Genomic DNA, 12,134 nt, shown 5'->3' on the forward strand with positions numbered 1-12,134 from the left:
CTACGTAATTAGCGGGCTTGCGCGATTGACATCGACGGCTGGGAGCGTGGCGCACGCAAGGAGAAAGGCAAGCAGCGTTTGATTTGAAATTTAAGCTCTTTCTGTGGCGCGTAGACATGCAATACTTATCAGACACGATCGTGAACGCACTTTGTGCACTTGTCTGCTCAAAATGGCCAGACCTGGTGAGGGGCCCCTTAAAGGGTAAATTTTTTGGTCTCCAGACGAGTGCCCTTAACAGATAACACTTATGTAAGGGTGTTTAGATGGAACTAGGAGCAAAAAGGTGGGGGCTTTGTAAGCTCGTCGTCCTTAAGCTATTTTTGAACACTGCGACGTATTTTGTATTAAAGGACACCGAATTCATCTGCTTCAATAATCCCAGAAAATACGTTCGTTACGGTTGAAACCTGTCCTGAACATCCTATGGCTCTCCTAGGTATACTTTGTGGCACAAATTACATTTCTTACATTACAGTGAAGCGCCAAAATTGGCGCTTCACTGTCTTCCTTTCTTATGTCCCTTTTCAAGAAATGCATTTGCGCCACAAAGTATACCTAGGAAATAGAAGCGCCAACTTGCCCAAGAAGTCCTTTTCGAACACCCTTATGGCTGCAGGTACATGTTTCCACAATAGCAAACAATAGGTATAAGCACCCTTCTTTGGTGTATATACACACCCTAAACATAAGATTCTTCAGGATGTAACAATGAGTGTGCTTAGAAATACTAATTTTACACTAAGGAATGTTAATCTGTTTACTGTGTATTTCAGTTTGCCTTTCAATTGTCCAGTTTAGTGAATACGATTACGCTTATTATCTCACGACCTTGAAATTCCGTATTTGAGGCTTTAGGCTGTGCCATCTCCGTAGACTTCCTAAGTTTGCCCATTAGAATCGAAAAACGCTACTTGAGCGTCCGCAATGTCGCGCGTAGAACGCTCGAAGACGTAAATTTCTTTGAGTCAAATATCTGAAAGCGAGCACCGACGTGCTGCTAACAATTCGAAAGTAAGTAGAGATTTCGAGCAGGAGATTCATGTAGCGCTTGGCGGAGAACAAGAGTCACGTGACACTTTCATCCTTTGTCCTAGTCCGCTCGTAATGCATCACGAACAATGCCAGTTTATGAACTTAGTGTCATACCCTTTCTCGCGACAGTGAATGTACACGAATACTAAACCAAAAGCATCTCACCGGAAAAAGTTTTTGGAGCAGTCACTACTTGGGGCTTGGTCTTTGACATGACATTCCTCAGGAACGGCTGAACTGGCCGCCCATTCAACCACGCGGCGTTGAGGAACGGCGTCGTCACGTTGCCAATGGCGAACTCCCCGGTAAGCAGTTGACCAGTGGACAGTGGGATACGGCGCCTGTTGATGTCCACGATGTCGACGCCACCAAACAAACCTCGAACGGTCGCGTGCATGCGCGAGTCGACGAGTGCGGCCGACATGCCACGAGCCATGTGTTTCAGGCCGTAGATCTTTTGCGGAACGGACTTGAGCACGAAGTCACGTGGCACGGAGAGCCCTTGAACTGCGCCCGACACGTAGAGGTGTTGCACTCGCACGGTGCCGAGGAACAGCGGCTCGGCTGTGATGTTCTGCTCGCTGTTAAGCGTTATTCGGCCGGCGAACAGCTTGAAGAGCGGAACTTCGTCGATGATGCCAGGGCCTGAAGCAACGAAGCAGTGAATGATCCAGAATAAAAATCCTGAGGCTCTACGTGCCAAAACCACGATATAATGAGGTACGCTGTAGTGGGGGCTATTATTTTTATCACACGGGATCGTTACCGTGCTCCCAATGCACGGGCACTTGCATGTCACCTCCATCGAAGTGCGGCCGCCGTGATTGGATCCCGCGACTTCGTGTTAAGCAGCGCAACACCACGGCCGCTAAGCCACCGCGGCAGGTAATTGACCATCTGATGTTCTTTAACGTGCATATAAATTTAAGTACACGCGCGGTTTTGAATTTCGCCCCATTAAATTTGGCCGCCGAGTAGCCAGGGTTCGCACTTCGCGGCTGCCAAAGGCGTAGATGCGGTCGTGGCCAAAATTTGGCCGGTCTATGTTCCCGCTGGTGGACCGTGTGGCATGTGCTTACAGCCACGGTTACTGCGAAAAAGTTTTTCACTTAGACTGGGCACAGCCGCGAATTCCAAGTTTCACGTGTAGTATGTTTTAGTGCAACCGGACCACTGATCACTAAATTAGAAACGCCAAGCCTTAGTGGAGCTGAAATTCACATCGTAGGTCTTATGTTCTGCGCGCTTTTCTGCCCGACTGTACTGACGATTCAAAGCTACAGGGAAAACGAGAGCTTGAGCGTTTTATACGCTCTTCCAGTTTCGCCAAGAGGGAACGACAAGACATCCGAAGCGAATGAGCTTCCCGCGCCTTCTCTCTCGGCTCGCCTCGACCTATTTAAAGCAATGGTCACCGTCAGTTGACAGCTTCAACCGCATCTCCAAAAGGTCATGTGCGATGACAACACTGCTGCTGCTGAAAATCCTTGTGCAAAGATTTCCCTTGCAACATGTGCACAGCCTGGAATTGCGCTGTTGGTAAACCAGTGGAATTTGGGTTTCTGGCTTTATGAAAAGGACTCAAAAAAATGGTTGCCGATACCATGTCCTCAAATTTAGACTGCACCTTTGAGGCAGCAATTTCGTAAGAAGTTAGTGAAGAAAATGCGAGATTTGTATGCGTTGAAATCGCGGGTAAAGGTCGAGCTTCCTCATGGATGAGTAAAAAATATCACTAAGCGCTGTGATTTAACTATACGAGCACGATTCAACAAGCGTTGAGCATGCAATGTCAACTTACTTGAGGTGAGGTCCTTTTCGAACACGGCCGGTCCGGAGAATGTTTTTATTCCTGAAATCAAAACTGTGGATTATTATTAGGTTGCGGTACTTAAGTTCAGGGCACCTTACCATGAATGTCTTGGTGGTCCTCCGTGGCTACGAAGTCCTCCAACAAGTTGTAACCGTTCACACTGCCTTTGACAGTCATTCCAACTATTTTGGCTCCTTTGTGGAAAGTCTTCTGGCCAGTCATGACCAATGTAGACTCGTTAGTAGGAAAAATGGCGTCCTTGTAAAGGGCATCGAGCAATACGCTGTTGACTTTAGCGAGGACCTTGACGGACTTCTTAACAAAAACAGGTGCCTTGAACACTACGTTGTTTTTAAAAACCTTTTCAGGTTGCTTGGCGGCGTAGGCAGCAAACTCTGAAATGTCTACGCTGTCGACCGTGCCAGCAACGACCACGTCTCGCTGCGCCTGGATGCCATTGACGAAGGCAAGCGGTACGTCAATGGGGCCGTCATCTGTGAGGCGGTAAATGTCTGCCGGCAGTGATACATCGCTAACTTTGCCTTCAACGTTGGTCACGGTGGTAATTAGCTTGCTGAACCTTTTAGGCGCCCGCACGAATTGCTCGGCATCTTTGAGCAAAAGATCGTCAGGTATGGCGAGTTGGTTGAGCCTGCCCCGGAGATGAATGTTTTTGAGTGCGTCGAAATTACCGACAAAGTGCTTGACACCGGTGATGGTTGCAGGCACGTTGATCCTGACGAAGCGTTCACCAATATCAGCAACTTTGATGCCGTTGACGAGTGGCGCAGAGACGGACGCTACGCGCAAATTTCGGGCAAACGTCAAGGATCCCTCTGCCATCTGCTCATCGATCGCGTTCATAGTAGTCGCGGCAACTCTCGTCAGGTCGACGCCGTCTACCATTTGAGCCGACAATTCTTGGAGGATCTTGACTGAGGTCAAGTTTTTGGGTGCAGTGATGTAGTGCGTCCCAGTCAGTGTCACGAGATCACTCAATTTCAGGCCGTTCAACCTGCCTTCCAGAAGAGAGTCCTTGGAGATCACTAAAGGGCTCGCAAATGTTGTAGGCCCTGAAGAACGAAGAAAAAGACTTTAATTTTTGACGTACTTCACAAGCGAAAGCATGCAGACAACGAACTTACCGCTTATCGTGTGATGTCTATCTGTTGTGACTGCATTGGCGAGATTGATACAGTTTATTGATGGAGACTGGAGTGACGACCGTACTTTGGCAGCCTTCGTCAACGTTATTTTTCCTGTTATGGTGGTCGGCTTGTTCATCCTACAAAAAGCATGGAAAGCGTGCGCCGTCGTAGTCACTGTATCTGTTGCGAAGCTAGGTAGAAACGTTCTTACCAAAGCGGCAATGTCTATCAGAGTGGCGATGTGGGTTTGGTTGTACGTTTTGAAACAAGCGAGTTCTAGCACGGACAGGGGACAATGACACGCGAAGTTGTGTGCATTTTTTCGTACCTTCTCGTGTCCCTGTTCCTTGAAACGCGAGCACATTGTAGCGCGGACAAGAGGGAAGACTTATAGTACTGCTGTCTAGAATTAAACGCAATATTTTAAGCTGAACAAAATGCGTTGCTGGGATAGTTGGTTCATTAATGAATGGGATAAAGAAAAACGCAAACTTCAAACGAGACGGAAAGAAAGACGGGACAGGCGTTGGTTCTGCGTGTAATTCTTTCCATCCTGTTTGAAGTTTGCGCGTTCCTTTATTCCATTAGGAGTTAAAGAAAAGGAAGCAAAACGACCGTTGTACAAAGAAAGAAAATTGTTCTTAATGACTCCAGAACAGTCACCGATTACAGATGCTGTCTGAAGTGTTTCGTGAAATCTGTCGAGTGAGATATTCAATAGACATTATGTAGCTGTGGAACAAGGTCCATGGACGTCAACGTATGAAAGTTACACAGGATCGAACAGAAACCACTATCTATGTTGCACGATGATGGTGTGAAACGTACCAGTAAAGGTTCCTGAACAGGTCGCCTACAGGTACACCGTGGAAGGAGCCGATGTTTGCTTCAGCGGATTTGAGGAGTGGTGTCGACAAGTGACCTTGTAATACCTTCGGTGCAGTGACAGTGGCTGGCTTATTCGTGAACACAGCATCTGTGAAAGCGAAGAAGTGGGAAAGTCAATAGCCAGAGCAACGTGAAAAATGTTCCAGGAAGAACTTCACGCTTACAGTCCCCATGGCTGTCAATAAGCTTGAAGCATTTGGACTGCTGCGATTTTGTGATGCGAACGACGAGCGCGGCGAAATGGAGATCTGCGCGACCGTTTACGAATCAAATATTGCGCGATTGTATGAACATATACAGCGTGCTAGATGCAAGTTCAAGCGTTGTCAAGAAACCTTAAGCTATGTAGTAGCAGTATAACCGCGGTCGTTTGATAAAACGAAGAAAAGGAAAAGAAAATTACCGCTGATCACACACTATAGCTACATCCGCCGACATCTGACCGGTGGTCAGCAGTGGAGGGAAAGGGAGAAGGTAGATTAGGATGAAGGGAACTATTACACGAAGTGCAATGTGGTAATAGATTTGTTCAGGTGTGCTGGCCTTTTCGAGCGCGATCCAATTTTGGCGAAGTTAGGCGGCGCTTCTGTGGCATGATAAACGTTTAGAGGAAGATGCGCATAGCTCGCACGATTCTTTAGACAACGTATACTAGGTATAGTAGTGACTTACCAGATAGACAAGGACATCAAAAACAATGAACCCGCTTCACCGTCGGTGTCTTTTGCGAGCGTTTGCCACCTTGTAGCTTTCATCACAAGGGCGTTTAGAGGCTTTGAAAGCCCAGTGATATGACAACCTGGAATTTAAGCCAGGCTCGCTAGAATTTTGTCAGCAGGATTAATGCTATGCCTTGAAAATTTTCAAGGACCCTTCCTTTGTCGCTACTGCACTGTTGTATCTCTTGACTTGGTAACGATTTTAATAAGAGATCAAGGGCCACGTTCGGCGGAAATATGTTTAATTGGAATGACTGAAAGTTGCCATGTGCGATGGATCAAGTTATCAAATTGAGATAGCTCAGCAACCGAAACCTTGGCAAGTTCTGAAAGTTGAAATGATAGGCAGGTTCTGGAGCTGAACATGTATGAAGCAGCTATTGCGACAGGAAACCTGCTCCCTTGCGCTCCACGGTTATATTTGCACGACGGGGACAGTAAATGTAATGAGTGCATTCACATGTCCAGACTACTGCCTAGAGGGGACGCCGCTAGAGTAAGGCACCTTGTCTTCGCCCTTCCTTGCTCACTTTAGTGCAGCGCATGGAGCTACGTCCTGGAGAGCGCCAAGGTGGCGTACCGAGGGCGGGAATGTACGACTTGAAAGCGACGTGAATTTGGCAGTTCGCCAGGGTGGAAGAGGACGTAAAAGGCAATTTTAGTCAAGTTATGCCGCACTGTCAAATGTCAGTAATTGGATTGATTAAGTTTAATGTACAGTCAGTCATTCGCATTTCTTCATAATGAATTGTCGAACCACCATTACAAACTACATACACGGGTTCAATGGCTGTAGGCACTGTAGGCATTCATACTTAACGATTTGGACACCTTGTCAAACACTATTGTGTTTCGTATACGGTGGTCGTGCGTAGCTGTACTGTGCAGTCAAGTGAACAGAGCCGCAGTGAGCAAGCAGATTTATCAATTCAACCGCACCTCAATGTGCGCGAATTTTTGCTGTCATTACTGGAACTAACAGAAACAAATGCCCTGCCCAAATGTGTATGCCGTGATTTAAGGGGTTAAACTGCGGGTCAATCACCTTTGAGAGTCGAAATGAGCTTGTGGATCCGGAACCCGATGTCGCTCATCGCCTTCTGAAGCTCGGGCATCCTGCTGTGGAGCTCACTCATGGAGACCTTCGAGCCCTCCATGGTCAAGCCCTGTGGTAGCTTCGCGAACCCCATGGAGACTGGGCCATTGACGAGGACGGACCTAATGACTTGCTTGACCTGGACCACGTTCACTGTGGCTTTAGTAGATACGGCGTGCCGTAGGGTGTTAGATGCTTGTCCGAGGAGAGCCTGCTGCTTGTCCAATTGATCCTGGTCGGCGAGAGGAAGCCTAGTAAGAATTGACCCGGCGAAACATGTCTGGAAACTAGCAACAATGGTGGCGACTAGTTTTGCCATACGCAAGGGGGTTGGTCAGCGGTTTCTTGAGAACAATAAGTTACGGGTGAATACATTATGTGATGTCAGAATTTTGTATAAGTTGTGCGTTATCTACTGTGGCTGCGAGTAACTGAAGTTTGAGGTCGCAGATTGCACCTGGCACCAGTAGATGCATTGCAGTTGACATTAAAGGCAGGTCCGCAGCTGAAGAAGTCACTATGAACTGTTGGTCTTCAATGTGTTAGGGTTTTATGGTATTGTGGACGACTGAATGAAGGGCAGCATTGATGCTTAATTTCTCACCACTGGCTGTGAAGTGTTCAGTAGTATCTGCCGCATGTTACGGTGGAAAACTCGCGGCGGAAATTTCACAGAGGCGCTGTTAATCTCAATGAGAAACGTGCACCAATGTCATCGTATAGAGTTACACGTAAGAAAAAGCAGCATGCGCACGTGAATCCAAGAACAACAGAGCTGGAAACCAGGCGAACGAGCCCACACAACTCTTTAGCAGGAAACAAAGGTTAGGTATGCGCAACACTGACCTTGAGCATTGTCATGCGAAGCACCAGTTGCGAGCCTTTGTCTTGAACCGGGTTTGACAAAAGTATGACCTTCGTGGACACCATGATTGATTTGGGAGTGCCCTTAGTGGCATCGGTGAAAAACATCCAAGCGTTGTCCTTGACGCTAAAGGATGATAGACTGTCCTTGAGAATGACAAAGCCACCTAGGGGGACTGTACCTGCAACCAAATTATAGAAGATCGTCACTGGTTCTTGCCAACACTTCGCGCGAGCACATTGTTACTTATTGAGGCAAGTATCCGAAATTAAGTAGCGCATGTCGATGCCTACAGAGCCGGCTATAGATTGTTCCTTCCCCTTCCCCCAGAGCAAAGTAGCTCGCTAGAACAGTACCCAAGGACCCAAGGCCGACCTCACTGCATTACGTATCATTAAGCTTTGTACCATGTTGCATACAAAACAACAGCCTTTTCATTTAGGTTTCTCATCTGTATGTCCAAAATTATAGCTTTGAAATACAGCACAGACGCTTAATAGTTGGGACTGCTCGACTAGCGATGAAACTAAGCGTAATCATTAAGATACCGAAAGAGTAAGCATATGTTAGAGCAACTAGTGAGGGCGAAAGTTCCTTACGGGGAGGAAATGTAGTTGCGCATAACCCGGTGTTTCAGCGAACACGTCTTGTAACTGGGTGTGGCAGATCACAATTTTAGTCCATGAGCTACTCGAAGAGGCAGACATTGCTTGCACTAAAAAATTCATATGAATGATCAATTATTCAACGAAAATTTCCCGATTACGTTTTTAACTAATTATCTTACGCCACATATTGCAATTTACAAATTCTAGCTGGAAAGTTCACAAGGTGGATACACGTGGAACAAGTTCTCAGGGTGACACCAGTTTCGAGATATTAAGTCTCGGACTTCGCAGAGAAATGCATTGGCATTCCAGTTACTTTTGTGCTTCAATGCATGAAACTGCGTTTTGTTAATAAAGTAAATGGAATGACAGTGCATTTTTACCGCAAGTTTGACGGCGCATGTCTCGTAGATGGTATAATCCACACAATTATCTTAAAGTAGATATGTCTAGCAGTCTCGCCCGCTAGAATTTTTAAATTGCAATACGTGTCATAAGGTAATTAGTTAAATCTTGATTAGCGAATTCTTAATTAATCCATTATGCAGTTCAGTTTCTTGTGTGTTCGCTTTATCGAGTACATCAGCTCATGGACTAGAATTTGCTATCTGGCAGAGGCAATTTTAATTTTGAAAGTTCATTGAGACACCATGTAAGACAGACAGTCCGCTGTAGCCACGGAGTATAAAGGGAATAGTAACATAGAACGACGGAACACGTGAGCTTGTGCAATTAAGGCACATGTGATTCGAGTGTCGGCAGGAGACCGACTTAATTCAGCCGCAATAACTGCGAAATGCGACGTTGTGACGAACAGTTAAGGCCCAGTAGCAAATGTTGCCAGTTGCAATTCAGCCGTGACCTATCAGCCCTGCAAACGAACACAGGAGACTGCAGGCTACCATTCTACAACACAGCACTCGGCCGCTAGTCACTGGGGAGCACCTAGGGCGACCAAGGTGAACAGCGCATGGTACGCAGCGGGATGTTTTAGTCAGATCTGCGCTTGTCGCTTCCCGCATCGAGAACTGTTCGAATAGCGAAATTTTCTAATCAAGTCGAATAGCAGATACTATTCGCTTCGTAATTTCGATTGTTCACGCACCCCTAGCCACAACGTTCCGCTGTGTGGACGTCAGAAATAATGTCCTCAACATGGCCTCCTTACGTGTCATAGCAATGAAGTGCTGCCCTCGTATATCCGAGGATGTTCCTCGAATCGACACCACCTCTACGCAAGTACTCTTCGACTGAAGTGGTCACTGCGCTTTGACGACGCTGCGTAACGATTCCCGAGCGAAATTTGGAATCGCGTCCCGCCGGCGCCTGTTGAAACCTACTGGAGAGAAGGGCCATCACGAGCAGCGGACGTGTAGTCGCGGTCGAAAACAGGCGAACAACGGTAACGCTTGGAGCTGTGCAGTGCCAAGTCGCGTTTTTTTTTTGTCCTTGTTCGAAGCACTCTATGTCTATATACTGCTCGTCACTGATCAAGCGAGTGCGAGCGAACTACTTCCGATGCAAGATCGAGTAGACGGACCGATGCCCAGGAAGAATGACCGCCGCGGGACCTTAATTGGTAAAGCACCGCACCCATAATGCGGAAGATACGACAAAACGTCAATTTTTATTACACTTTTCCCTAATTCTACATTTCAATTAAACATGACACGTAACCTTCCGCATGCTTTCCTTGTATCTACTGTTTACTACACTAATTGTAATTAACATACAGTCCCACAATTCAACCTTACTCTGCACTCATTACTTGGAGAGGAAGTGCGTTCTTGTCCGAAAAAACTCCTAAGGCAGCAATAACCGAAAACTTATTGAATCTAGTTGTCTATGAGCAGAAGTTTCTGTTTCCAAACTCTGGTTTCGCTCAGCTGTCGACTTGCCTCTGTCCACCTCCTGAAACCGCCTGAGCCTGGAGGACCAGGTGTGAAGCCGCACAGGGTACGAGGCGTCCATGGTGGCGAGAGCGAGGATGACGTCATCGCGACAGGAGTCCACGCCCACTGGGTGCCACTGGAAGGCACGCGGGACCTTGAGAACTTGGCGCAGGAAGAAGCCTCCGCCACGCCAGACGTAGAGAAACTGATCCCGGAGGCCAGCCACGGCCAACACGTTGTCGAAGCCCACGCGGAACAGGGACACGTCCGTCAGCTCGGCGCCGTGCAACCTGCGGCAGGTCGCGCGAAAGGTAACACGCCGATGGGCATCCATCAGAAGGTGTGCGGCGCTTTTCAGAATGCGGAAGGACGAAAACTGAAAAGTGGACAGTCTGAACCTGGACAACACACAATTATGCAGCTGAAGTACTTGGGCATTCTGATCAACACTTCAGTGCGGCCAAATAGCTTGCCACAGTAGATACTGAACGCAGTAATGGGAACGTGCTGAAGTACACAAACTACACGAAACAGCGTGGTGCTTATTTACCTTGGTCTATCCCCCCACATATAGGTACCGAACACTCGCGGAATGCGCAGGTATTCGCCGCGCTGTCTTGGCAGCCGCGGAGCTGCGCTACTAAAGACGAGGATGCGGGTTAGATTCTAAACCAGGCCGACCATATTTCGACGGGTATAGGAAACGAACTATGTCCCATAAAGCCCTGCGACGTACTTATGATAGCTGTGGTGGTGAAATTTTGCGCGTAGCCATACTTTCCTTGAGGCAAGCAGCACAAAAATACCGTAGAAAGGGAACCATCCCTTCAGCGTCCTTTGTAGCCTACGCAGAGTGATGTGGTGAAAACTGTCCGAAAAGGTCATACTCACACGTCGAAAACTTTGAAGTTGCTGGCAAGGTCGTCGGAGCGGTAGACGAGCACGGTCGTTGCGTTGCTGACCGCGACGTAGCCGTAACCGGAGATGGTAGTGGTCTCCATGTCCACGGCCATCGGAACGTGAATTTTGACTACGTGGCTCAGCAGGGTGCCGCCTGTGTTGCATCGGGAGCGACTCTGGTTATTGACGGCGGAGTGAAAGGTTTACAAAACCAAGGCATGGCTGAGGTTTCGGTAGTCGTCTAAAAAAACTGAGGGAAGGGGTGGGCAACCGAACCAAGGAACCGCGACCCTTACATAGTATTGTATGTGAAGGCATAGCTTCCTCACTCCTCAATCATTTTCCCAGAAGGTACGCACGTAAAGTTCACGTTCCACAATTTCTCAGCAGTTAAGTATAAACACCCAAGCGGTAGCCATGCCGCATTAGTTGTCGCAATATGACCTAACGGCAACAAGTTTCGTTCAAAACAGTTTGAAGGCTGCGGAATCTGAACACCGATTAGTCGATATTAAAACGCAGGTTAGAAACAGCTGCGTCTGAGCTAAAGCACTCCACTGCTAAGAGGCCGGGAAATTAGCGTCACCTTGGCGTATGTCCGTGAAACCGACGTCCGCGTATACGGAAGGAAACAGAAGGACGAGAGCTCCTTCCTGCTGGGACTGGAGCCATCGCACCTTCACGGGAACTTCGGTCAGCTGCAGCGAGTAGAGCTGCAACCAGAGAGGTGCGAGCGGACAAGACATTGCGCAGAGCCCCTAAAAATAAGGCACACACGCATCGACGATTTTCAGCTGACGCAATAAAGGTCATTTGCTTGCACAAATACAGCGCAACTACGAGCATAATGCGAAGTGAAGACAATTACAACTCGAACCGACGATCCGTAACGCGACTGTAGGCCGCGAGCTTGAAATGAAACAAACTGAACTTGAACAAATGGCGCTAGAAAAAAAAAAGGACAGGCACTTTTGTATGGTCTCGCGCTTAGATTTAGTGCAGGTATGTACTAACTAGACTAATAACAAGATCTTGAATAGAACGTCTTGCGCGAAACGTTACAGCCGTGCGCTCCCGCGCAGGCCCGCCCTAGGAGCGCGGCTAGTAAGGGTGTACCGCATCGCGGTAACTGATCAGGCCATTTGTCAGCTTTGTCCGGCTGCCCCTTTT

General features: G+C 47.8%; 1 protein-coding gene across 3 annotated transcripts in view; it reads right to left on the bottom strand.

The window, feature by feature from the left end:
* LOC142564157 (uncharacterized) overlaps positions 1 to 12,134 on the bottom strand; it is a 263,799-nt gene that overhangs the window by 23,107 nt on the left and 228,558 nt on the right. For 2 of the 3 annotated variants that reach the window (XM_075675033.1, XM_075675031.1), the window contains exons 5-14: positions 11,551 to 11,677; positions 10,956 to 11,118; positions 10,071 to 10,354; positions 7,546 to 7,745; positions 6,649 to 6,931; positions 4,825 to 4,972; positions 3,994 to 4,133; positions 2,947 to 3,921; positions 2,837 to 2,899; positions 1,201 to 1,680 (exon numbers count right to left, since the gene is read on the bottom strand). In XM_075675033.1, the coding sequence (XP_075531148.1) occupies positions 1,201 to 1,680; positions 2,837 to 2,899; positions 2,947 to 3,921; positions 3,994 to 4,133; positions 4,825 to 4,972; positions 6,649 to 6,931; positions 7,546 to 7,745; positions 10,071 to 10,354; positions 10,956 to 11,118; positions 11,551 to 11,677 (2,863 nt within the window). The remainder of the gene's footprint in view (positions 1 to 1,200; positions 1,681 to 2,836; positions 2,900 to 2,946; positions 3,922 to 3,993; positions 4,134 to 4,824; positions 4,973 to 6,648; positions 6,932 to 7,545; positions 7,746 to 10,070; positions 10,355 to 10,955; positions 11,119 to 11,550; positions 11,678 to 12,134) is intronic. The other variant, XM_075675032.1, reaches the window with a different exon arrangement.

Source organism: Dermacentor variabilis, chromosome 11, assembly GCF_050947875.1.
Source record: "Dermacentor variabilis isolate Ectoservices chromosome 11, ASM5094787v1, whole genome shotgun sequence".
NCBI lineage: Eukaryota > Metazoa > Arthropoda > Arachnida > Ixodida > Ixodidae > Dermacentor > Dermacentor variabilis.